General features: G+C 42.2%; 1 protein-coding gene across 3 annotated transcripts; it reads right to left on the reverse strand.

Moving 5' to 3' along the window:
- Positions 1 to 1,670: 1,670 nt before the first annotated feature.
- Positions 1,671 to 26,361, reverse strand: LOC100846277 (THO complex subunit 2). 3 transcript variants are annotated; one of them, XM_010238814.3, is made up of 33 exons: positions 25,942 to 26,361; positions 25,714 to 25,839; positions 24,334 to 24,375; positions 24,141 to 24,200; positions 23,967 to 24,029; positions 23,643 to 23,723; positions 22,745 to 22,819; positions 22,610 to 22,657; positions 22,446 to 22,514; positions 22,214 to 22,347; positions 21,630 to 21,705; positions 20,640 to 20,830; positions 20,390 to 20,470; positions 19,345 to 19,546; positions 18,430 to 18,618; positions 12,998 to 13,078; positions 12,784 to 12,903; positions 11,561 to 11,620; positions 11,338 to 11,465; positions 10,561 to 10,657; positions 10,354 to 10,482; positions 10,154 to 10,257; positions 9,492 to 9,669; positions 9,225 to 9,376; positions 8,135 to 8,741; positions 7,926 to 8,030; positions 6,519 to 6,674; positions 6,368 to 6,448; positions 6,195 to 6,270; positions 5,847 to 6,112; positions 4,412 to 5,470; positions 3,918 to 4,184; positions 1,671 to 2,426 (listed from the first exon to the last, which is right to left on the reverse strand). In XM_010238814.3, exons 1-33 carry the CDS (start codon positions 26,083 to 26,085, stop codon positions 2,388 to 2,390), a joined length of 5,286 nt encoding a protein of 1,761 aa, XP_010237116.1. In that variant the 5' UTR covers positions 26,086 to 26,361; the 3' UTR covers positions 1,671 to 2,387. The 3 variants fall into 3 exon arrangements, with proteins under 3 accessions (XP_010237116.1, XP_010237114.1, XP_014752392.1); XM_010238812.3 differs by having other exon boundaries at positions 3,910 to 4,184; positions 25,942 to 26,360; XM_014896906.2 differs by lacking the exon at positions 7,926 to 8,030 and having other exon boundaries at positions 3,910 to 4,184.

The raw sequence follows: 26,361 nt of genomic DNA on the forward strand, positions 1-26,361 counted from the left end.
ACTGATCCTAAGAGAGGAAGAGAACCATGATTGAAGGGGGGGGGGGGGGGGGGGCGCACCCCCTTCAAGCAAGATGGCATGAATGTTGTGTTTGGCATTGAGGTGGATTATGATAATCTAGCTTTTCCAACCGGGTTTTGGCTATTTTCATGTTTGGCTAACCAACTTTTTTCCTGCTTTTGTGTGTATTTTTCAACAGCAGATTAATTTTTTTTTCAGCACAAGACGTACAGTTCAGTAATGCCAAAGTAAGCCGAAGTTGGGAAGCAACACACTACCATGGTGAGTGTATGTGTCTATCCTCTTTAACCATTATTCAGTTTTTTTAGAGGCAAAGGTTTCAGTTTTGATTGTACTGAATTGAGCACCAAGCAGCATTCGAGTGCTCTTAAATACAGAGTTTATGATAAATGGTTGGGGATATACTGTTACTTAACTTGAAGTTCAGATGTTCAAATGAAAAAGAGAATAGGATGGACTGTTGGAAATTTCTGCGGAAATGAATAATATCTTGTGTATCTATGGAGTGTCGATTTCTTTGTATTTTCCTAAATTTCAAATACTAAAGAAACAAAATCGATGTTTGAAGATGGACCAAAAGAAGCAGGGACGAAGCCTCGAACTGGGAATGGGAGGGGCTAGAACTAGAATCATAAAAAGTTTAAAACCGTCAAAGAGGTAGCATACGTCGTAACGCAAAATATCTGGTGAAAACCACTTTTACGGTGCACAATGTTTAAATTTCACAATAATCATGTTTAGAAGTATCAAACAAATTATAGAAAAATACCATATGCTGAAGATGTCATGTTCTGTAATGACGCAAAATTTCAAATCGGAACTCAATTGCATTTGGAAGGAATAAAAGATAAAAGTATACAAATAAATAGTGCCAAACAGTGAGAAATCACTATTCATGCTGATTTTTTTTTCACTGCTATTAAACGAGATTGAGTTTGGACTTGAGGTTTTACGAATGTATAAACTTCACTTTCCTAGCATATACATTTTTTTGGGGAATTTTATAAACATTTTACAGTAGTTTTCATCGTAAAGGTGGTTTTTACTAGATACATTGTCCTGTCGTAAGGTCTAAACAATACAAATATGCATGTTATTCCATAGTCGTAATGAAAATTACATATTGGACACAAAAATCTTTTCTACTAATTGATATTTTGTGACACTGTTAAGCAAGTCCAAAAAGAAACCACTCATTGCCATCTGATCCATGCCGCTGGTATCCAGATCTCCACTTCCGGTCCAAAAAATGTAAGAAGGAATTTTCTTTCGAACTGGATCTGCATCAGCCGCAGGTCCCGCATTCGTCGGACACTATTGCTTGGATTTTAGATCTTGCTATCCATAAGATCTGGCGTGGAAAGAAAAATTCATTGCCTGAGAGAAGAACAGTGTGATGGAATCGAGAAAGAAGAACAGCGGACGGGAAAGAAAAACCGTCAAAGAGGTAGCATACTTCAGAAGTTGTTCTTTTTCCATTGATCGATGTGCCATGACATGGAAACTATGCTAGTTGGTTGACATATTTCGCTGACACTTTGCTAAATCAGGGAACGGTACCAACAAGAACCTGGGGAGCAAACTAGCTCCAGGTTCCGCGGTTCCGCCATTCTCTTTGAATTGTTCCGCAGCGAAATAAAGAAAGTGTCCGTAACCACATCGTTTGGCAATGCATGAATTGCAACCATCTCAGTGCAAACTAGAATACACGGGTTAATGCAACTACTGTAACTATGATTTGTACAACCTGCTGCTCGATCTGACCCCTACCATTATTCCTAGACAGTGCAAAAAAGGGAAACCCAAATGCTCCCTACAACGAACATATCTGCAGTTAGTATCAAATCAATTACACAATATCTAGATGACTATCTGCTCATCCTTGTTTACAGTACAAAATTTCTCAAAGTTAATGCACCGCCCACAGATTTGTTTCTCGCACTCCAAAGGATTCATAACAATTTGTTTAACGGACACATGACCCAGATGTTTGTTGCTTGCACCCCACATTGTTATACTCCCTCCGTTTCATAATTCTTGTCGAAATATTACATATATCTAGACGCTTTTTAGGAATAGATACATCCATATTTGGGCAAATTTGAGACAAGAATTATGGAACGGAGGGAGTAACAATTTTGCATCTGGACACAGCATCGATGAAGTATTGGGTGAAGGACTGAACCCGTGTTCTCTTTAAGCCCCAGCACACCTTTAAAAACCATGCCCAAATAGATCTTCCCGCTACAAGAAAACATCATCTCGTTCGCTGTTGGTCATGCACGTTCTCAAGTGAGATCATGTTATAGGGAAGGACCAAAGTCCTCACGAAAACCTACTTCCAATGCTTTCTTTTTGCTTCAGTTCTAGGCCTCTTTTCCTCTTCCCATTCTCTCTCGAGCGTTCTGCGATTTTACAAAGGCTGTTAGAGAAATGGAATTTTACCAAAATTGTGGCTGCATCAGATGTTACGTTATAGCAACTGTTGCACAAAACTAGAAAGAAAATCATACTACCAATCATATTTCTGCAGATTTCTAATATACTTTATGACTGCAACATATTTAACGTAAGATGCGAGTCTAACTACTCATTTCCATGGGATTTTTCTGTTTTGTTATGTAGCTTGCCAATTTATTACGAAAAGCTCAAACTACATGCACCAATATGAGGATCAACACAATTATGGTAACACGTAACTAAGAACCCACAGAATGATGCTGATGCTGCTAAAATAAGCTCCAAGATAACTAAGTTTTTTAGGGTCACCAAGGGGAAAAAATCCACCTGAATAATCACAGAGGCAAGCCTCGAACGCACGCAGGCTGGGTGGTCTCAACACCACCTTGCCAACTGAGCATCCTCTTTTGTAAGTTTTCAATGCTTACTTCTTTTAAGATAACTCTTACAGAAGTAAAATAGAGAGCATAATCAATTCTGGATACACCATTCACTGATGTAACATGGTGGCTAGTACTCCCTCCGTCCCATATTAAGTGACAAAATATGACATGAATGTAGACACTTCTTAGGTATAGATACATCCATATTTGGGCAAATTGGAGTCACTTAATATGGGATGGAGGGAGTATATAACAAGGCGTCACCCATGATGATTAAGTGGATCATAAATCTCAATCTTCTCTATCAATGGAAACGTCGAATTTGAATAACTGCCAATTCTTGGCAACGGTGCAATACATACCCCATTTAGCTGTTTATACATGGGGCATTTGTACATTCTAACAAAAACAACAATTATTTACTCCCTCCGTCCCATAATTACTAAAACAGCGACAAGAATTATGGGACAGAGGGAGTAGTTGCGTATTTCCCACTAATTCATACTGCCCATGAGTACTTCTATTTTTCACTTTCAGTTGTTAAACCATGATGTGAGACTCAGAGTAGTTTCGCGAATAGTCGTGACTAGCCTAGCGAGTCTCAAGGCTTTGAGGCAAACTTGCGCAATAGCACTAGCTCAGAATAAGTGGTTTGTTGCCAGCATTACCAGTGCCACGTTAAGTGTGTGGCGCCACACGGTTTAAAGGAAGAATGATGGATTTTTCAACACTCTTTACCTGCCTAACAAACAAGGGACCAAAATTCTTTTCTTGACTAAATATTAACTTTCAACTAAGGAAGCGGCTGGTGCATGCTAAAAGATGTCAAAGAAAATGACAGTTTGTAGTTTTGTATGTGCCAGACATAGGAACTTTTAGGAAAGAATTTTAAACTGATGATTTTACGACTTTTCAATACAAAATTGATCCTTGATTGTGTGGCTCACAACACATCTAAGATATAAAGAACACACTGCAAGTGAAATGTAAATTATAGAAAGGTGTGCAATACTAATTTCACGAGTCTAATATTTACTAAACTTACTGGTCAACCTCTCTACGGCTTGTCTTGCTTGTTATCCTAGGAAGGTCATCAGCATGTGATGGCCGATGCTGTGAGATAACACCCTTTCTTTCTCTCTCTCGGATTTCAAGTTGCAAGCCACCAGCTCCAAGGCTGGGAGGCTGTGGAGCAGAAGGTGCATATTCCCCAGCTTCTAAAGCAGACTGCTCTCTCTTAATCTTTCGCCGTTTGGAAGCACTGTTAGGGTCGCTGTCCTCCTTCATAGTACTAACTTTGTCCCTATCCCTGTCATCTACCTATAAAAATATCAAAGCATTAGAGGTCAAGCAAGAATGTTCAGTTACAGAATGCAAGCTCATAAGAGGAATGATTGCATGTCAAGGCACATTATTAAAGCCATAGAGCTGTCAAGTGCAAGATGAACAAGTACCAAGCACAAGACATATCAACTTCCGATATAACTAAAGTAGTGAGCAAACTGATCACAAATAGCAAGAGTAATGAGGGGGTAAAGATATATTACCTTGCTTGATGAAACATCCCTATCTTCACGCTTTCTATCCCGGAGATCTTCCTCTCTTCTGTGTTTCCCATCATCCTGCAACAACGAAGCATTCTCCTCCAAATGCCACCTTTCTTTCTCATCGCGCCTGGGAGACAATCGTTGAGTATGCCTTGTGCTGCCACCTCTTCGGCCACTATCTTCATCTCTTCGGTTAGAACCAACTGATTGGGGTACAAAACTTGCTGGAAGAGGTGGAGGCGGTGGTAAGCTTTGCCCTGGGAACCGTTCATCAGAACTATGTGCTCGATCTACGGAGGGTTCAGCATGCTTAGCTTTGTTTCTATCCTCCTTATTCCTGTCTTCTCTTCCTTTTTCGGGAGCCATGTCTTGCATCCTGTCAATAGAACGCTCTCTCCTATCCGATGCTCTGTCCAGTGGTCTCTCAATCACGTCTTCCCCACGGCGCCTCTCAAGTTGGTCTGCTTTTTCTCTGGGATCTCTGTCATGTTTATCATCAAACTTTTCTTTTAATTTGTCTGTCCTAATTATGTTCTGTTCCTCACTAGCACCCCTCTCATGATCCGCGGAGCGAAATCTATCTGCTGATCGTGTGTCCAATTTTCTTTCTTTGTCTGTGTGTTGTTCTGTCAACTCACCATCACGGCCTTGAATGTCCCCTTTCCTCCGTTTACTTATTCTCTCTTGTTCTTCAGCTGGAACAGATCTTTTTTGCTGTTTCACGGTAGAGTCAATCAAGTCAGTAGATTCACCTTCACCGGTGGGATTAGCTGTTCCGCCACTATGTGCAGCCAACACTGTTGATCTTTGAGAAGATGCTGATACCTTTCGCGGCACCAGATGTACGTTACCATTGGTGCCAACGAACGAACTAGTAGGATTAGTATCCAGCACACCATCAGCTGCCTGAGACAATACTTGTCTATCGATAGGAAGAGAAGAGGCTTGTTGATTAAGACCCCTGCTGGTAGATTTCCCAGATTTTGCATGTTCCTTCACTGCATCATGCTTAGATACCTTTGCAGCATTGTGTGTGGCACGCTTTTGTGATACTCTTGTCTGTTGTAGTAAAAGTAATTAGAAATAATTTCCAGCACAAAATTGCTCGCCAGTCACTGCTACGCATCAGAATGTAATAGAGGGCTTTTTTTTAAATGGGGTTTAAAAGTTAAAAAGTTCACAACTATTTCACACCTGGGGAATACACTATCTACTTGCAAAATTACGTGAAAAAACTATATTCATTTGTGGTCAGGATAAGAACGTAAGCATAAGGATGAAGGGCTAAGATTGAAACTATTTGCGTGCCATTTTTTGGGTGCAAGCATTTTTATTTTTTTGCAATGCCAGAAACTTTTTTGGAGCCAATGCAACTTTGAAATTTTTGTGCAAATTATTCTAATGTTAGCTTTTGATATGATAAACTGAGAGGTACCTCAGATTCTGTAGTAGGCTTCAAAACCTTAACTCCCTCGTCAGAGAGAAGTTTTGGAGGTTCATCTGAACCACGTGCAACCCCTGAAACTTTTCCTTGTGCAACGGAAGATGGTATTTGACTATCAGATCCATTTGCAGGCAAGGGATTGTTCTTATGTTGAGCATCAGGCTTCATGGCATTTTCTGTTCTCTCATGCCTACCCTCTGTAGATTTCGCACGAACAATCTGATCTTTTGCTGTCGAGGGATCTGACGAGTGATTTCCTACATGAAATGCAAAGATTAATTATGCTCCAGCAAATCATAATGGATAGACAAAAGAACACTTTCTGTAGCTTCTATTTACCAGGAATAGGTTTCGCAGGCACTGGCTTTGTATCAAGGTGACCCATGCCAAACTCTTCTTCAGATAGCCATGAACTCTGCATAATAAATAGGCATTACACATAAATCTCATAATCATACAGGTATCTCCTGATACGGACAAAATGCACTAATTACGGACGATGTAACACTTACCTTGCGAGCTGCCAAAGCAGCAGCTACACCAGTGGCCAGTACTTTCAGATCTTCCCTCTCATCCCCCTTTAGCTTTGCAACCTGGTCGTGAAACTATTTGTGAGAAATAGCCCAGAAGCATATCAAGAACGGTGACTAGCAATGTATTTACCCTTTTCTCGATATTGACACCGCTTTTTCGAATCACGGGAAAAATACTAGTAATCTTTGTGAGCACAATAAGGGCATTTCTGATTTCCATGTATTCTTTTGATTCCATACATTGGTTAAGCACCTTTGTAATTCTTCCACTCCATTTCCAATGAACCTTTCAAAAATACAGGAAAAGACTTAAAAATATATATCTAAAGAAAATAGCAAATAAAAGGACTCCATACAATTAAGATATTAAGCATTCACTTCTTCATATATTTCAGGTGACATGACCAAAATATATGGCAAAATCAGCACAGGTCAATAATAAATATCTGTTGATGGAATCATGCTGCATTTATATGGATTGAACAAAAAAAAAAGAGTTTTCTCCAAGAAAAATGGGTTATCAACAAAAAAATGCATTACAGAGGATCATTTACATATACATTTACACATTATGGAAAACTTGCAAGTTTTAACATATCAATAGAGGGTTGCCACTGCACTTCTGTCGCACAGCTCACACATGGCATCACTAATAGTGTACAGCTAACTAAGGTCAACACGTCGAGCACATAATAACCGATTCCTTTTGAAAATCTGAATGACAGCAATACAATTCACAAACAACAGAGCCTCCAATACATTTGGCATAAGAATGGCAGGGCCTGCAAGCTTAGTATTCACTATATTGCCACATTTTCGCAAATGTGATCATACTACAAGGAGTAGAAAGATTTTGTCATTAATGTATGGAACGAAGAGGAAGAATTAATGTCCGGGTACTAGCATGTTAACACGATATGTGGCATTTCATGAATATTAGATGCACCAGATCTAGGTTGAACGAGGAGACCAGGTTAACATAGTTCCTCCATTTGTGAGTGAGTTCATTCGTAAATTGTAATCTCATGAACTCAAGTCAATCAAAATCTGGTGAGCCAAAGGCTTACACAAATTATAAACTGTCGACACCTAAACATGATTTTGTGTATTTCCTCATGGGATTTATTCAAGGAATGACAGAAAGAATGGAATTTTTGTATGTGTACACCATGAAGGTTCTCTTTTGTTCTTCATACATACTTTCTGTTTGAAGTTATTTTAATGGGTGATACACCATGCCATAAGCTATATTATAGATTTATTTTCTATGTTGATTTCATGCCTAGAAAAAGGTATGAAAAAGTTACTTGTGCACCAGATTGTACTTTTGTACTACAAAGCACCCCTAGGAACTCCAGGGGGTTGCCATTTCACTATATCATGCCACTTGAGTACAGCTTGGTCTTAAAATTTTAGAATTGATGATGTAAGCTCAAAAGAGTCTCTCGATGGTCGCTAAACCCAAGGGAAATGACAAACATACAGAAAATTCTTAATTATGCGACACACATAACTTCAGGGAGTGTGTAAAGCATACTTTAATAAACTGAGTATAAGACACACGTTGACTATTTGGAAATCTGAAGTACACAGCAAATCCCGGCTTATTTCCACATTCACGCTCATATACTGATTCATCACTCTGCAAAAAGTTGTATATGCAAACTCAGAAGCACTAGAAAATGTAATAACCATCAGGAAAGCTATGCAATAATGTGTCTAGCACACTTGAATCAATAAAAATACCTTCCAATGGTAGGCCATCTTCAGTGTCTCGTGAAGAAACCTTCCAAGCCTGCCTGCCTCATATTCTGTACAACAACAGATCATTGGCTGCAGTGTCTTGCAGATGAAAACATCAATATGATTGACCGTGTTGAAAAATGGAGTCCCAAGTGAATGCATCGTCTGGACAAATGTAGCGCAATACACAGCATCCTGCATGCTAAGAACACAGCGTGGGTATACGCAACGCTGGAGAAATTCCATGTTAATCTTCAGTGCGTCTGGACTAGAACTCAGCCACTTGTCCTTTTCACGGGTTAGCCTTTGGAACACTGATACGACATGTTGTTGGTGCTTCTCAGATTCATTGTTCAATTTGTCAAGTAAATCTTGGATTCTCTCCTTATCCTTCTTACGTCGTGATATTGCAATGCTAGAATTATCTGAGTTATCTTCAAGTTGTTTCAGATTGTCATGCAGCTTCTTGATTTCTGCATCATAACGATCTTTTGGAAAATGAAGATCATATAGTGTTAAACCCCAGAAAGTAGCGTATAACTCAGGTGAAAGAGCGATCCAGGCTTTTGTTGGCAAAATTGTCCGGATTGTGTTAAGAAGATCAGACCACCTGTAGCAAAACAGAATGCAAACAATTGCAATTGAGAACCTAAAATACCATGGGCATTGCTTCAAATATGTTCTATTTTCTAACTAAGAAGTCAGAACTAGCAATTCTCAAGAACATCCCTGCTCTCTTTAGTAGCAAACAGGAGGGGATCAAGTTCTCATAACACTGAAGGGACTTTCTCATAACTTACCTTCCTTTGTAATTTAGCTTTCAAGTTTATTGCAAGATGAATCAAAAGGTGAAAATGGAATAACTAAGATGTGATATTCCAGGCAGGGATTTTCATGCTTTTTGTATGAATTTCACAAATAATTAATGGCGATGATCCATACCATTGAATAGATCCTTAAAATGCACACATGAAATATGAATTTTGTGAACAAGGTACATGTTACAAAACGAATTATATAATTGATGCAGGTTCTATGGCATTTAGGGATATGCTCGATGGAATAATACAAATAGCATAGAGGACAGACTTACATGATTAACTTCTGAGATGAATCACCATGCAAGATCATATCATCACAAGACACAGACTCCCCTTCTTCATTGTCATCCAGAGGCCAACAGGTGTCACCGCCATTTGCGCTTTTGAAAAGCCTCATCACCGGGCGGTATATAAGGAAAGCAACCTAGAATAAAGCAGGAGTGCTACAATGTTTACTCAAGTCGAGGTGTAATAAAGCAATGGAATAAGCTCAAGTACATTACGAAATATAGAGAGTGCACAAGATAGGAGTGTATTACGTCTGGCTCAATATGATATTTATAAACCAAATCTTCCAGTGGAGGTATTAGTTGAATATAGATCGCTGGAGTTACAGCACTTGAAAGAAACTCAGCATACTGAAGCAGTATACCATGACATCTATCAAACTGCTCGCTGACCATTTTGATATATGTAGCATCTGCATTTATTATAATCCTGGGAACAATAGCAACATTATTGAGTTAAAAAGAGTGGTGTGAAAAGTCAAAACTGAATACGGCAGGTATTTATGGCCAAGACATGAACCCCGAAATGTAGAGATAATAAACCTTTAGCTAATGTGTTGCTTCAGGATAATTTCTACTTGCATCTATTTTCTACTCCCTCCGTCCCATATTAGGTGACTCAAATTTGTCAAAATATGGATGTATCTATGTCTAAAAAGCGTCTAGATACATGTAATAGAAAGTCACTTAATATGGGACGGAGGGAGTAGCATAAATACTTCATGTTTCCAGAAATATAGTCAGCAATTCGGTTCAATTAGGATACATCAATAATACTCCCTCCGATCGATAAAAAGTGTCGCCCATTTAGTACAAAATGGGCTGCACTTTTTATGGATCAGAGGGAGTACGTTAGTATGTCAGTGCAAACACCATGTTACAAAGAGTGCAAGGAAATGATTTAGTCAGCTTACTTAGATCGATGCTGAGCAATAAGCAGTAATAGAGGAATAGCAAGTGTTGGTTCATCTTTCGGAAGCAAAGAATCCCGCAACTTATTCATAGACTTATTCAGGACCTACAAAATAAAATGATTTTAGTCTGCTTACTTTCTGAATTTGCCCTTATCATGGAAACGAGAAAGGATCTCAATTCCTTGGGTAAAACCTTATACCTTATAATTCCTTGTGGATCCAAATAGTGAAGATTGAAGCCGCAATGTTTCACTCCCTGCCATAGCATCAACCTGTTCATCTGTCATGTTCTCAGTATACTGTACATTTGCCATTTGCTGAATCAGTTCCTGCATGGTTTATCATTTTTAAACATCAGATTCATGCAATTCCTAGGAACCAAGGTAGTTTCGAAGTAGCCAACAAACCTCCAGTACAACAAGCTCGGTGCCCAATCCTTTCTTCAGTTGATTAACAATGTATTGGAAAAGGCATTTTAGCTCCATGGAAAGATGCTTCTTGCAGCTGTTAAAATCTACTGGTTCAGAATAGGAGCATAGAGAAAGGTGTATAGCGCTAGAAGAAATTACTTCCATTTTCAAAACATAGTTGGGATTTATTCAAAGAGTCAACTGACAACAGTAACTATCGGTCTATTAAAGTTCAGGTTCAGTTATGATTAACAACAGTAACAAAAAATGGAGTATTGGCAAATCTGTGATATCTTTGTTATATGATTTATTTTTCTCAGATGCCATGTCAATATGAGCAAACAAAAATTAAACTTTTAAATATTTAGGTTATAAATCAGTTGTATTGTAATGCATTAGCATATCTAATATCGCCGGCGTCCATGTTTGACATAATCTACGGTGCGCCTAGCTTACAACACAAGAATATGAGCACAGAAACATATCCTTGTGATATTTATTAAAAGTAGCTGCATCTTACACAGATATTCATTTCATTGGTTAGTGTGCTAACCACTAGAAAAGGAAGACAAACCAATCAACAGTCTAGGACTTAATTTGAATAAATTGTGTATCATTGTTCGAGCCATGTTACAAAAGCACTTAGACGTGCCAAATAAGCAAGAACATGCAAGATCAAATATCACTAGATCATCAGGTTTAACTAAAAACTAGTAGCACGTATCATGTGTTGTGTAAATAATTTAATCACAGACAGGAGTAAAAAGAACATACAGGTGTCCCCAAAATGATGCAAGACACTGAAGCCAGTCTGACAGATTAAGACCATCATCTTTTACTTTCTCACGACCACCTTGAGCCAACCGTTCAATTACAATATATTGCAAGATATCATACTCCAGCTGTAAATGAAGCACATTTAGACAATGTTGTAAATTTAACTACAAAAAGCGTATGAGCATCTCCATAAAACATGCATCACATAAGCAGCTAATACCTGGGTCAAGTATTTAAAAGCATCCACAACAGGATTTATCATGTCCCTGTATGCTTCAACCTGAAAATTGTGACAGCACATTGCAGAGATAAGGCACATGAAAGAACTGAAGATAAAGCAAGATGAAACCAGGCAATGAAGGATTATAGTTATAAAGGTGAACTTCCAGAATCATTGATTATCATAGTTAACACGTCAAAAAGATCTTAGGAAAGTCATTGGCCAAAGTCCCTCCCTCCATTGTTTCATTAAGTGCCTTTGTAGCTCTAAAGGGCATGTTTGCTCTCCACATGTACATATTCCACTTTATTACTGATGTACAGTGCAGTAGGAGCCTCTGCTACTGTTTTTGGTCCCAAGAAAAACTCCCTCCACAGCCATTTGCTCACACTATTATGATTAAGTCACATACCAAAATTACTGAGAAAACGAGACAAGGACTCCCCTTTCTCAGTTAAGGTTTGACTATTCCCCTCTCTAGGTCCGTTCTGCTTCTGCATAACTTACCACAACTCGAGCCTAAAAGGCGTGAAGTCAGAGAATGTAGCAACAGCAGACGACATTCTAGGGTCTGCCGCAAGCTAATAGTACAAAGCTAGAGTAGATCTGCAGACGTCGTCACCAGGGAAATGAAGGTCACCATGGATCATACCCATTCAGGGGCGGAGCTAGGGAAAAAATACCCAGGTGCACAACTTTAACAAGAACACAAATTTATATGCAATTTCGACCAAAAATCCCTTAGCCTGGTGTCCTGATGCTGCTAATCCATGGTGCCCCATCAAAAATTAGGTGTAATTAGCACTAATTTTCCTTTTGGACCCTGGTGCCTGTGCACTAGGCAGCCTCCACCTGTACCCATTGGCAAATCAAGTGCACAAAGAGCTGATGTAGCCCGGTCAAACCAGCACAGTGTGCACTCAGTAAGTTCAGGATCTAGGCTAGGAAACATATATGGATTTGGATACAACAAAGTTGGTGCAAACAAATTGACTGAGGATAAAAGAGCCAAATACGGTGCAGATGGAGTTTTCGGCTGATGTAACAATGGTTGGCCATCTCCAACATTGAAACAGAACGAGGGGGATAGGTCATTTGCATAAGGCCACAAAAACAAACCCCTAGTCTAAATGGAGGTACATATATCACATGTTTAAAATATAAATGAAGTATCTATTATCGCTCTGAATGAATTGTATGTGCATAACACTGGTTCGAAATACCTGTGTGACAATTGTCCGAAGTACGGTCATTGGATTTGCATGAGCAAGTTTAGCCACCATGCGGCCAAGCTGCTTAAGATTTTCCTTGGCCAGCCTTTTTAAGAGCCTTCTGGTGTCGAGCTAATTAAAAATGAAGAATGCCAGTGAATTTAAAGCTCAAGACAAAATGATATGTGAAAGAAAGAAAACCCCAGTCATGGAGTAAGTAGGCAACCTTTGCTGTCTGCCTTGCAGCAAGGACAATTGGATTTTGTTCAGTGTCCTTCTCCCACTCACCATACAACCGATAGCGTACCTAAACATGTACAGTGCCAGGTTGCTTAAAAGTGTTAGGAAATATGCAACTTGTATTTCCAGGAGGCCAAAGGCCAGTATATATACAGGTACAGGTGTGGCAAATATGCAGAAAACCCCTTATACAATGGGGATATAACATGGCTATACAACTACAACTCTAACACCCCCCCTCAAACTCATGGTGGATCAGCAACAGTGAGTTTGGAGAGATAAAAGCCATGATGTGCTCTAGTCTGGGCTTTCGTGAAGAAATCTGCTAACTGGAGCTCAGAAGGCACAAACTGAAGATCAACAACCTGATCCTGTACACAAGAGCGCATGAAAGAAGCATCCACACCAATATGCTTGGTAAGCTCATGCTTCACGGGATCACGCGCAATGCTGATAGCACCTGTACTGTCTGACAAAAGAGGAGTAGGTGTAGTAACAGAAACACCAAAATCCTCAAGTAACCACCGAAGCCAAGTCACCTCAGCCGTCAAAAGCGCCATAGCATGCAACTCTGCCTCCGCACTCGAACGAGAGACTGCAACCTGTTTCTTCGTCTTCCAAGCAATAAGTGAACCACCTAGAAAAACACAATAAGCAAACAAGGACCGGCGATCCGAAGGATCACTAGCCCAGGTAGCATCCGAGTAGGCCCGAAGCTGGAGCGTGGGAAGAAAAGACGAGAGACAGTCCCACGAAGATAACGCAGAACTCGAAGGAGGTGGCTATAGTGAACATGAGTGGGAGCAGAAACAAACTGACTGAGAACATGAACCGGATGAGAAATATCTGGACAAGTGACAGCTAGATAGACCAAACTCCCAACAAGATGACGATAGCGAGTCGGATCAGAAAGAGGCTCACCAACAGAAGCACGAAGATGAACATTGAGCTCCATCGGAGTCTCAACAGTGCGCTCATCAATAAGACCAGCACGAGCAAGAAGATCCTGAATGTACTTCTCCTGAGAAATAAAGAAGCCATCAGAGGTGGAAGAGACCTCAATCCCAAGAAAATATCGAAGGGGGCCAAGATCAGACATAAGGAACTGCTCGCTAAGACGTGCCTTAACGAAGGCAATATACTCAGGGTCATCCCCAGTGATGATCATATCATCAACATAGAGGAAAAGGAGAGTCCGACCTCAAGGAGAAAGGTGGACGAAGAGCGTAGGATCATGTGCACTGGCGGAAAAACCAGCAGCGGTGATCACGGAGGCAAAGCGCTCAAACCAGGCACGAGGGGCCTGCTTAAGGCCATAGAGAGAGCGACGAAGACGACAAACCATGCCGCCAGGAACAGAATACCCAGGAGGTGGCTGCATGTAGACCTCCTCACGCAACTCACCATTAAGAAAGGCATTCTTGACATCGAGCTGGGAAATAGACCAGTGACGAACAGAGGCCACAACAAGAAGAGTGCGAACAGTGGTCATATGAGCCACAGGAGCAAAGGTCTCATCATAATCACGACCATGCTCCTGCTGAAAACCACGAGCCACAAGACACGCCTTATAGTGCTCAAGAGTACCATCAGAGTGAGTCTTAACCTTGTAGACCCACTTGCAAGTGATAGGACGAACACGGGGAGGAGAAACAACATCCCACGTGCCAGTGCGCTCAAGGGCAGCAATCTCCTCGGCCATCGCATGCTGCCATTCAGGATGAACAACAGCATCACGATAAGAGGATGGCTCAAGAGGAGCAGCGCCAACAAAACCATAACGGTCAACTGCAGGAAGCGGACGAGCGCGAAGGCCATATGAAGGAACGGGAGGCTGCACAGTGGTAGACGAGGCCTCACCTGAAGGACCAGGCACATCTGAAGTCTGAACAGGGGAAGATAACTGAACAAGAGAGTCCGAAATATCAGGGAAGATAACCGAACAGGATAAACCGGAGTAGCCGAAAGTCGAGAACGAGGGGTGTAGTAAAAAGGATAGGAAGGCACAGGTGGAACCAAGGTAGATGGAGCGGTAGAATCTGGTGTGTGGGGAGGAGACGGGGGGGGGGGGTGTGTGAAGTCTCAAAGGTAGGATGTGAAGACACAGTGGAACGATCAGATAATCGACTAGCTGGTATAGATGTATCGGGAAGAATCAGGAAGGAGAGAGACTCAACAGGGGTAACCTCGGGAGAAGATGGGCGAGGATAGAAAGGACGAGACTCATCAAAAGTCACATCTCGAGAAATCCGTATCCGACGAGCATTCAGATCCCAACACCGATAGCCCTTGTGCTCATCATCATAGCCGAGGAAGACGCACTCAACAGACTGAGCGGTCAGTTTGGTACGCTCGCGATCAGCTAGAAGAACGTAGCAAACGCAGCCCAATGACCAAAGCTCAGAGTAATCAGGAGAGCGATCCCAAAGACGCTCAAGAGGAATGCCCCCTTTTAGAGCAGAGGATGGCTGGATGTTGATAAGATAGGCAGCGGTAGATACCGCCTCAGCCCAAAAGTGAGGAGGAAGAGAGGCAACGATCATCAAGGCGCGAGCCGTCTCAAGTAGATGACGATGCTTGCGCTCAGCAACACCATTCTGAGCATGAGCACCGGGACAAGAGAACTGAGCAAGCGTGCCCTGCTCAGCAAGGAATCCGCGTAGAGAACGAGAGGTATACTCACCAGCAAAATCTGCACGGAAAACACGAATAGGAGTGTGGAACTGGGTGTGAACCATGGCAGCAAACTTCTGATAGATAGATAAAACCTCACTACGAGAAGACATAAAGTGTATCCAAGTGTAGCGTGAAAAATCATCTATAAAAAGAACATAGTAGCGATGACCCCCTTTCGAAACGAAGGGAGCCTGACCCCAAACATCTGAGTGAACAAGATCAGAAGGACGCTTAGACACTGACTCACTATGAGGATATGGTAACTGAATCTGTTTACTAAGTTTACAACCCTGACAATCTAATGACACATCTCCTGAGACAGACCCCAGAAGACCTCGACGAACTAAAGACGACAGACGAGAACCACATAGATGACCAAGACGATGGTGCCACTGCTAAAAAGAGCTAGTAGACATAACAACTGGAGTTGAAAGGCTGGCGACAAGGGCAGCGGAAGGAGAACGAAGCCAGTCAAGCTCCCAGAGGCCTTGAGAGTCACGGCGCCGGGGGCCAGCTCCAACCAGAGCGCTCGTGCGACGATCCTGAACAGAACAAGAGTCAGCGTCGAGAATGACGCGACAACCAGAGTCAATAAGCTGACCAGCAGAAAGAAGCTGCATGGTGAGTCGAGGAACATGAGCAACAGGAGAAACATGGAAAGTAGAATTGCTAAGAATGCCTTGACTAGCAACCGGAAGAGAAGTACCATCAGCAGTAAGAACGTGAACTGGAGAATCTAAAGGTCTAAGGGAGGACAAGATAGAAGAATTAGAGGTCATGTGAAAAGATGCTCCAGAATCGAGAATCCACGGGAATGTACCTGACTGCGGAGGCGGTCTCTCAGTGCTAGAAGACTCAGTAGCAGAACCTGTAGAACCTGCTGAGGGAGAACCAGTAGCAGCAAGCATACGACGAAGACGTGCAATCTCCTGCTCGATGGATGACAAGGCCGAGGATGTCGATGCAGAAGTCGAAGTAGACGATCCGGTGCCCGAAGACGAAGAACCACGAGAAAGATCCCGCTTCCGCCTGAAGCAGGAAGAATAACTGTGACCGTCCTTCACCGGTAGGTGCAATGAGGGTGACCACCACCAGAGGGAGGGCGTGATCCACCCACTGGAGTAGGCAACAGGGGAGCCGAGGCACTAGAATGAGGTGTAGCCAGTGTAGCAGGTGGTTGAGCAGCGAGGACGGTGGGAATCTCCAATAAACCAGCACTACGCAGACGAGTCTCCTCGGCACGAAGCTCGGTGAGTGCCTCCAGTAGAGTGATACGAGGGACCCATGCAAAGAGCTGAGCACGCCGCGGCTCGAACTCCTTATGGAGCCGCGACAAAAACTCGTAGAGACGGTGGAACTCCTTATCAGCACGAGCAGTCTGACAGCACGAACAAGTGCCACAACCAGTGGAGCGAAGAGAATCAAGCTGTCTCCAAATAGCTGAGCTCCGAGAATAGAATTCATCGATGGTAGCATCACCCTGTCAAAGTTCGTGCTCCTGACGAATCACGGAGAGGTACAGAGCATCACCAGAGGGCTGATAACGCTGGCTCAGATGAGTCCACATTTGAAACGCCGAGGAGAAGCCGACAATCTCGGAGGAGAACTGGGGCAGAACACTAGAAACAAGAACAGCCGAGGCACGAGCATCTGCATCCATCCAGTGTGTGTAGGCAGCAAGCACAACACGAAAATCATCAAGTGCAAGCTTGTAGTCGGAGAGCCGTCGCTCATAGGCAACAACAACAGCATCGCCGGCCTTCTTGACAGCAGCAACAATATCCTGGGAAGCCGTCGGATCAACAGCCGGAGGGACCGGCGGAGAAGGCTCGACCGGTTGAACGGGAGACGGTGGACACGGCACCTCGCCGGAAAGAGCGCCCCAAAGTCCAAGACCGCGCGTGTGGATGCGCGTGTGGGCAACGAAGTCCGTGTAGTTGATCCCATCAAAAATCACCGGACAGCGAGGTATAGCAACGTAGCCGGAGGACGTCATTGTACCTGTTCTTCTTCTTAACTGGATCGGAAACTGCTACGCTGCTGTTCGAAGAAACAGACCAGCGGAACAGACCCGATCAAAGGGCCAGCGGCCGGGGAGAAGCTGTGAGGCGGCGGCAGCCGGCGGAGATCCCACGAGGCAGCAGCGGCTGATGAAGACCCGTGCAGCAGAGGCGCCCGGCGGAGACGGGCAGCAACCAGCAGCGGCCGGCAGAGACGAGAGAATCGATCAGACTGCGGCCACGCGGGGATGGGCAGGGGAGAAAGCTGCAGCGGAATCGCGTGCGGGCAGGGGAGAAAGCTGCAGTGGAATTGATCAGATCGACGGAGAATCGATCTGAATCGACGGGATTAACTGGGAGAGATCGATCTGAGATTGCAGAAATCGATTCAATTTGCACGAGTTGCGCGTGCGGTGGAAAAACAAATCCTAGGCTCTGATACCATGTTAGGAAATATGCAACTTGTATTTCCAGGAGGCCAAAGGCCAGTATATATACAGGTACAGGTGTGGCAAATATGCAGAAAACCCCTTATACAATGGGGATATAACATGGCTATACAACTACAACTCTAACAAAAAGCTGGTGTGATATAACAAGTACTCCCTCTGTTCCATAATTCTTGTCTCAAATTTGCCCAAAAATGGATGTGTCTATTCCTAAAAAGTGTCTAGATACATGCAATACTTCGACAAGAATTATGGAACGGAGGGAGTAACAACCATGAGGCAACATGACAAACCTCGTAAGGAAGAAGGGAAAGAACTCCCCATATCTCCATATCAACAGCAGGATTAGCAGGTATAAGCTGCAATGAAGGAAGCAAGCATGACCCAAGTGCTTCCTCGACACGAGATTCTGAAGACATTACACCAGCTGTACGTGCTGAGTCTTTTGATCGGACGTGATACACTTTTAGCACTCTGCAAACCTGAAAAGTAAACATACCAAATGGGCCATTAAGTAAGCAACACCCAAAAATATTCGCCATCAACAGGCTCCATGTGCAACTGCATAATTGCAAGCAAAGGTATCCAGGTCGCAAGCAAAGGTATCCAGTCATTGGACCTGACCAAATGCTTTCTAAACAAATGTAATAATATTTTTTGCTATAAGCTGGAAATATATTCTTTATGTAACAAGCACATTAAGTCCTGATGGAAGAGATGCCCACATGCACTGGCTATCTGCTGCCATTGAATTTTAGCATCATGCGGCCAGGATATTCATGTCAAAGCATTGGACACCACAGCTGCCCCCTTGCCCACGCTATGATGCATGCTCAGCAGATAGCCAGTGCATACCAGTTCCAAAACGCTGCATTATATCATGGATGGCATTTTTGCCTCTTGCATGTGAACACCAGTTCAAAAATGCTGAATTGTATCATGGATGGCATTTTTGGCTTCTTAATTTATTACGGCAACACAAGAGAGGAAGCAAAATCCTGGTCATCATAATTCAAAACGACTGATGAAACAGAAGATCTTGGGTCATGGTATTCTTTGTAGTTTATAAAAAATGTCTAAAACAAATCAACAATATATGACCTAAATGCACTGGAGAAAATATCCAGACATATATATAAATTAGGACAGCAGGATAGTGAGCAGGTACTAATACAAGAAGAATTCAACAGTAAAAGCTTTTACGTTACCTTCTGAAATAATTGTGTGTCACGATGAAGGTACGGTCCACAAGCAGCAAGCATTTGGAAAAACTCTTTCGGCAGATCAACCAAATAACTTGGTGAAGAGACAGATGATGCTTCTACCATGTGAGTGTCGATGTTACCGGGGATTTTATGATGTGCTTGACAATATATAGTGTAGGCTGATGAAATAGTCTTTTCAATAACTCTGCACAAATGAAAAGTAGAAATGAACAACAAAAAAAAGGGAATTCAACCATTTCATGGCAGGAAATGTACTCGAGCATAAAATAACATGCCCTATTTGCGCAGCAGTACAGGAAGCAGTTAATAGATGCCTGGGGCCATGAAACGCGGATACGGCTGAAAACTAGCATACCCGTATCGGATACTGCATGGATACGGGGATACGCCCGGATACGGCCCGATACGTATTTTGCCCGTATCAGATTATTTTTTTATTAAAAGAAAAAAAAATCAGATACGTGAAGGATACCTCTCCGATACCTGCCAGATACGGGAAACCAACAAAAGCCCATCAACCTACCCTTCCCCCTCCCTCTCGTATCGTACGAGTTCACTCAGGTGCCGCCGCCAGGCTCTCCTAGCCCCAGGCACTGCCGTGCTCATCCACCAGCAAGGTGGGAGGAGGAGCCCGCACCTGCCATCCGCAGCCCGTCGCCCACCGCCGCATTCATCCGCCGGCGACCTGGAAGGAGGAGTCACCCGCTGTCTGCTACCACAGCCGGTGCCTCTCCTGCATCTGAGAGACTGTGAGTCTTCTTTTCCCTAATCCCCTCTCCAGGATCCAAATTTCCTCTCTTCTCTGCTTCCTTCTCCATTTTGTTGGACTGGTAGATTGATTTCTTCTCTTCTCTGGTTCTCCCTTCCCTGTTCAGGTCAGCCATGGCAAGTGTATATATACAAACGTATCCCCGTATCTATGTTTTTCAAAAGTTGACGTATCGCGGTATATCCCCGTATCACGTATCGGATACGTATCTGTGCTGCCCGAGGCTGCTAATAAACGATGCACTGGAAGTTGACAAACCTAAATAATCCATCACAAATTTCAATGTGCTCGACAGGATTTAGCTGTGCGAGACGCTCAAAGAGTAGCTGGGCGTGATCCCTGGCGAATAACAGCAGAAATTGATCAGCAGCATTTATAACACGGCAAAGAAGAGAAACATATTTACCACAGAAGTGGAATTATACCGATCGAGTATCCCAGTAGACATGTTGTAAGAAACTAATAGTATTACAATATACCAAGTAAGATAAATGGCATGTGTTATTACCAATCATGAACTGAGAGGAAACCAAGAAGAAGTCCAAGCTTCTGGTTCTTTTCTATCTCAGGGGCTCGCTCCTCAATTATATCATTCTCCATCTCCAATGCTGTGTACAAATCAATTGTTATTTCTTGCTTCTCATCATCCATAAGGTCTTTCCCAGTAGCAGCAAGATTTATTTTGCCGATTTTAGTAGCCTGGAATCATGCAAGGGAGGAATAAACTCCATAAGTTAAAATTCCAACACATTCATAATTATCAAAGTACATTGAAGATCAATGCAGATATAGCATAAACGTAAGACCAAATACACATGAGCATCTTGAAATCATTCCAGTTACTAAAACAGTTATGACATCTTCCAACCAGCGGTACAGCTATAGCAGTGTATCTACTTACTGTTGAAGAAGAGGTTCTTATATTTAGAGGTAACTGTACTCCTTCAGAGCCTAAAACTACAAGATGCCAATAAAAAAGAACAACTGTTATAAATTTCACACTTTGGTTTCATTTCAGATTTAAGATAGAAACCTCTATAATACCCTCAAAAACCCAAACTCATTTTTTCTTCCCAAATCAGGACCCCGTGAATTTGTCCCTTCATGACCATGTGCAGACTCACGTCTAGGCCCTGCTCCCTTCCCTGGTGATCATCAGCTACCCCCAGCGCTGATATAACACAGGATAAGCTATTTACACCCAAAATACCTTTTTCTCACCAGGCGTTAACATGGTGATATTGTTTGCTTAAACAGAACCAAGATTTGAATACATGTTTTTTTTTCTTCAAAAAGGTAGATTTGTTCTTGTGTTAAATCAAAGAGCCAAAGCATGAAAATATAAGAGTTGTGGTTTAGAATGGCATTATTGAAATATTTGTTGTAACATTTTTATTATTTGAGTGCATTGTAGCGACATGCATACAATTATCCATTAAAACCCTGTAAAAAACTTCAAATCAGTTTTTTGAACAGATGAAATCAACAGGTCACTAACCTCATCAATTCTCCTTGAAACAAAGGACCCAAAATGCTCGAATGCCTCATCATCATTTGGAAGTAAATGGGCGTAGCTGAAACAAAAGTCCTAAACATGTCATGAAACATCTGAGGTGTGGCTGTAAAGGCTATTTCCACAAAATAGATCTGGTAGGAACACCAATTCATACTGATGCAACATAGCAAAGACTAAAACAAAAAACAAACAAGGACTTGAGACTGGTTATGGTCAGTCAGTTAGTAAAATCATTAGTAACAGCATTCATTGTACATTAACACATTCTGGGGGAAATGGACTAACAGAAGAGAGAAGTCTATTATTCTATCACATAATTACAAGAAATGACCATAAAAAATAAGAGATATAGTTGAAGAGAACTTTGTGAAAGGAGTTTCATACTCCGTATTAAAATACCAATTTACATGTACATAAATCTAAAAACACTGATCCTGAAATTATTTAAAATGGTAGATATTTTCATCCAGGAAAAATATTGCAGGGATATTTTTAAGGAGGATGTCTGACATAAGAGCTTGCAGTCAAGAACTATAGAGAAACACAAGGAAAATAAGAAAACTTACAGATTATCAAGATCAATAAGACCAGATTTCACCAACAAGGCTGCTATTCGGAAAAGACCAGATGGAACAGGGCTGTTGACATCCAATTGTTGATAGTATTGGAATTTGAACCCTAAAATTTGAGCAGCATGGGACTGTAACAAAGAGAAGTGGTAAGATGGGCTGAAAATAGTACTAATTGAAGTACGGTAATGACCTTTAGAGGCTGTCTAAAGTATCTAACAATGAATACCTTTGGAAAAAGAGGTATAAGCTGGTAAAAGGTACTGTTATCTGGATAGAGTTCAAAACATTCCAACACCTAGCAAGCAAACAAGAAAAACAGAATTATATTATAACAAAAATATACTTTAACAATATTAGATAATAATACTGGGATAGAAAGAAAAAACTCACTATGTCAAATACGCGATTCGGGTCCAGGTCAAAGTGCCCAATTAATGACTGTCAAAAAATATCACATTATAACATATTGCCATCACCTGCTTGAATCATAACATAGGAGAAACAAGGAAAATTCTAACACCCAACCTTTATAATGCTGATAGTAGCTGAAGAAGCATTTTGGCAAGCCAAATCTGAACCAACTTGACAAAGTAGGGTGACCTGAATTCCAGACAAAAGAAGGTAACTAGGTTAAAAAAACATGCTTCAGTATGCCATTTTAGACGCATCATACAAAAACTAGCGGTAAATCCCACATGATTGTGACATATTCTCCTATAATTATCAAATTGAAATCATAAGAACACAGGTGTAAATATACAACAAATCTAAAAGCATAAATTCTTTGTTAAAGTGTCCAAGATCAGAGTTTACCCTCTAGATTTGGTAGAATATTTGTTAAAAAGGGAAGACAAAATTGGCTGCAGGAAACTCCACTTTGACATTTCCCAATTGTGTCACACCCAGACACGTCATAATGTTGTGTTCATTTGCTATAGACAACACAAATGAGCACAGTTTTCTAGAGTTTTTAGGAAGCAAAAGGTGTCCAATGGCTAATATGTGGCAATAACATGATTTTGTGTAGTGCAGTGTTCTATAGCATTTTTTCAAAGAAATACTTTGAGAAACAAAGATTATTAGTTTTCCACCATTTTGCAAATCAACTCTGTAATTTAATATCAGTCATACATCAAAGATTGGAATTAGCTGATTGATTTACAGACTCCCCTTGACTACAAACGTGTCCAGTCAGTAATTTGGATCAAATACTTTGCAAATTAAGACAGTGACGCTGAGCAATGTATCAGTGTAGAAACTAGAAGCACGGCAAGGACAAATGTTTAGGTTATGCTACTCATTTCATATTGCACAAAGAAATAACTATGATTACAAAATAACTTAATAAGTCTCAGAAGAAAATATAATGTACAACCATCACAAGAGGAAAGAAAGAAAAGGTTCCGCGGGTAGATATACATACCAACTTGGCGTAGCCCTCGCTTTCCTCTCTTAAAAGGTTGAATTTAGTTTGCTGATAAAGAAGTCGCGTGTTGACTCTGACCTATTAGCATTTTTTCAAGTAACCATCAAACAGTGATGCGGTTAGCAGGTAAAAAATGAAACTATGCAAATTAGCTATTAAGTAACAAAATAAGGAGAAGGGCGTTGCACAGGAACCATGTTTAAAAGATAAGAGCACAATTATGATACCGCGTATTGTAATTCATGTGAATACACAGAAAATATCAGCAATAGATAACAGTATTATGATATCCTAACAATATGTCTGGTATTACTACGATACCTCTTTGGCTTTTAAATCCTGGCCCTTGGACTTACTCTGCTCAACCTCCCATAGGAACTCTTCCTTCAAGTGTACACATACAGGAAACAGAGACAGCATGTGTGAGCTTCAATTATCAATAAGTGGTGTTGACAGAGATGTGGTGCCCTAGTATGGGTTAAAACAAGTACTCACTTCACATCGCTCTTGAAGAAGCCTAGGCACAATCAACGAAGACTCCACAAATGACTTAGTCTGCAACCGAGTATTCAGCTGGCGATTAGTGAGCAATAAAATCTCCACCAAAAGGAAGTAGGGACTGAGAATATAGCATATTTGTATTACTAAAATTATAAATAGGTGCGGAAGTATCAAAAAGAGTTGCTACCATTTTGACAAGGCGGTTGCGATACTCGCCAGAAATTGTAATCTGCACGTTAACATAAGTCAGATCAACTACTAATGCAGCACTAGATTGTTGTGAGGAAATAGCAATGCAAACAATGGAGTGGCAAATTCAGGTTACATGATTCTGGAAAATATGCATCTTGAATGTAAGTATGAAGCACTGATTGAAAGCATAACACGCAGAGAAGTCATGAAAGCTCATACACTTGTAGGTTGGAAACAGAAGGGTCTAGGTTGAAGCTCTATGAGAAACAAGGCAGTGTCAACAAAAAAATTGCAGGATATGGAGTCACACTGAACGAAAAAGATGACATTTACATTTCTGATGACCCTCTGCCGTGGGAAGAACAACAATAACACTGCGTAACAGTTAGCAACATGAAGTCAAGCTTGTCATGACACCTCAACAAGTCACGGCAACACCAGGGGCATGGAACGTGCCACTGCCATGGCGATAGGAGAACATGTATTGGTCAACTTAGCGCTTATAGCTAAATATACATTCCTATCACCGACCCCATCGCCACTCAATCGCTAAACCACAAATCCCTGGGTGACACTCCCCTGCGCCTGCCTCCCGTCGATGGGATGCCAAGTCGACTACTAGGTGACGCCTTGACAACAGTGATCATTGTAACCTTTTTCTGGTATAGACCCTGACCGGTTCAATTTTAGAATGATTGCACTGAACAAGAGATTAAAGCGACACAGGGTGAACACTTGAATTGGTTAAAGAGAAACTGGAAAGAAACAGTGCGAGATTTTCTACATGAGTGTGTTGCACTTCCACAGAAGCTCATCAAATATCATCTACACTCCATCACTGCAGATAGATAGCTAAAGCATATCACTCCATCACTTGTACTAAATCCGCGCCAATTAATATGGAACAGAGGGAGCACTAGCTACAATGCATGACCATCTGTACAAGAATGCAGCAGTAAACACTTCTGATCTATAATTACGGTAGTAATAATGAATAGGTTTTAGACGTTTTATCCCCTGTGAACATGTTTAAGCATATCCCATGACTCCCAGCATAAGAGCATAGTTTCACCTTTTATTCTGCTACGACTTCAGCGGAATACTTTTCCAAACATAGCCCTGGACTTGTCCGTGGTTATCCTATCTATAAATTCCAGCGAAAGATTATTAATCGTGGAGATGCCTTACAAGTGAACAAAATTTTCACTTCAGCTAGCACAACAAGTAACACACTCTAAAAATTGACCAATTCAGTGCATCCTGCTACTGCATACGATCCCCCTATAGCAAATTGACTAATCAGACGCACTCTATCCACCCACTAGAAACGCACCAAGCACCACACAGCAGCAAAAGGGTACTCATGAATACTCACATCCTGCCCTAGGTGGGCGACGATGTCCGCGAGCACAGAGCCGGACTCCTCGTGCCATGCCTCCTCCACGAACACCACCGAATCCAGCGCCACCCGGCACTTCTGCGGCGGAAGGTCGCCCCGCACCTGCGCACCTCAACCAACGGAATCAGCACCGGAAAAACGACCAGCCCAAAGAGCTGCGCAGAACTTTAATCACACAGTTAGTAGAAACTGGCAGGAGCTCACAATCGCCCAGCACAGCTCGTAGAGGAACCGCGCCATGGGGACCGGATCGGGGAGGCGGAAGCCGGCGGCGGACTGGCTCTTCCATTCGCGGAGGCACTCCTCGGTGACGTACTTGTAGTCCGGCGCCTGGAGAGGAGGCGACATGGCAGCGGACGCGGGTGTTGGAGTCAGGGTTTTGCGGGAATTAGGGTTTCATGGGAGGTAGACTGGTAGAGGCGTAGAGCGAGGCCTAAGGAAGAGGAGACAGCGGCGGTGCTAGACGGGGAAGAGAGACGGCGAGGGAGGCGGAGGTGTGTGCGAATGTGATACGGGCGCTTGTCAAACCGAACCGGATGGCCGGGTCGCGCCGTCGCGAGTGTGCCGGCTGCGGATGGAGCGGCGCGGGCTCGTGGGCTGCCAGCCTGCCAGGTAGCAGACTCG

This window comes from Brachypodium distachyon, chromosome 1, assembly GCF_000005505.3.
Source record: "Brachypodium distachyon strain Bd21 chromosome 1, Brachypodium_distachyon_v3.0, whole genome shotgun sequence".
NCBI lineage: Eukaryota > Viridiplantae > Streptophyta > Magnoliopsida > Poales > Poaceae > Brachypodium > Brachypodium distachyon.

Bases quoted from the DNA above. Each gene is read 5' to 3' on its own strand.
- LOC100846277 (XM_010238812.3), bottom strand. From the start codon at position 26,085: ATGTCGCCTCCTCTCCAGGCGCCGGACTACAAGTACGTCACCGAGGAG. The intron at 18,619-19,344 runs GTAACGTAAAAG...TTTACTTTTCAG, and splicing joins ACACACAATTATTTCAGAAG to GTTTGCAGAGTGCTAAAAGT. The intron at 10,258-10,353 runs GTATAAGGTTTT...TTTATTTTGTAG, and splicing joins GATCCACAAGGAATTATAAG to GTCCTGAATAAGTCTATGAA.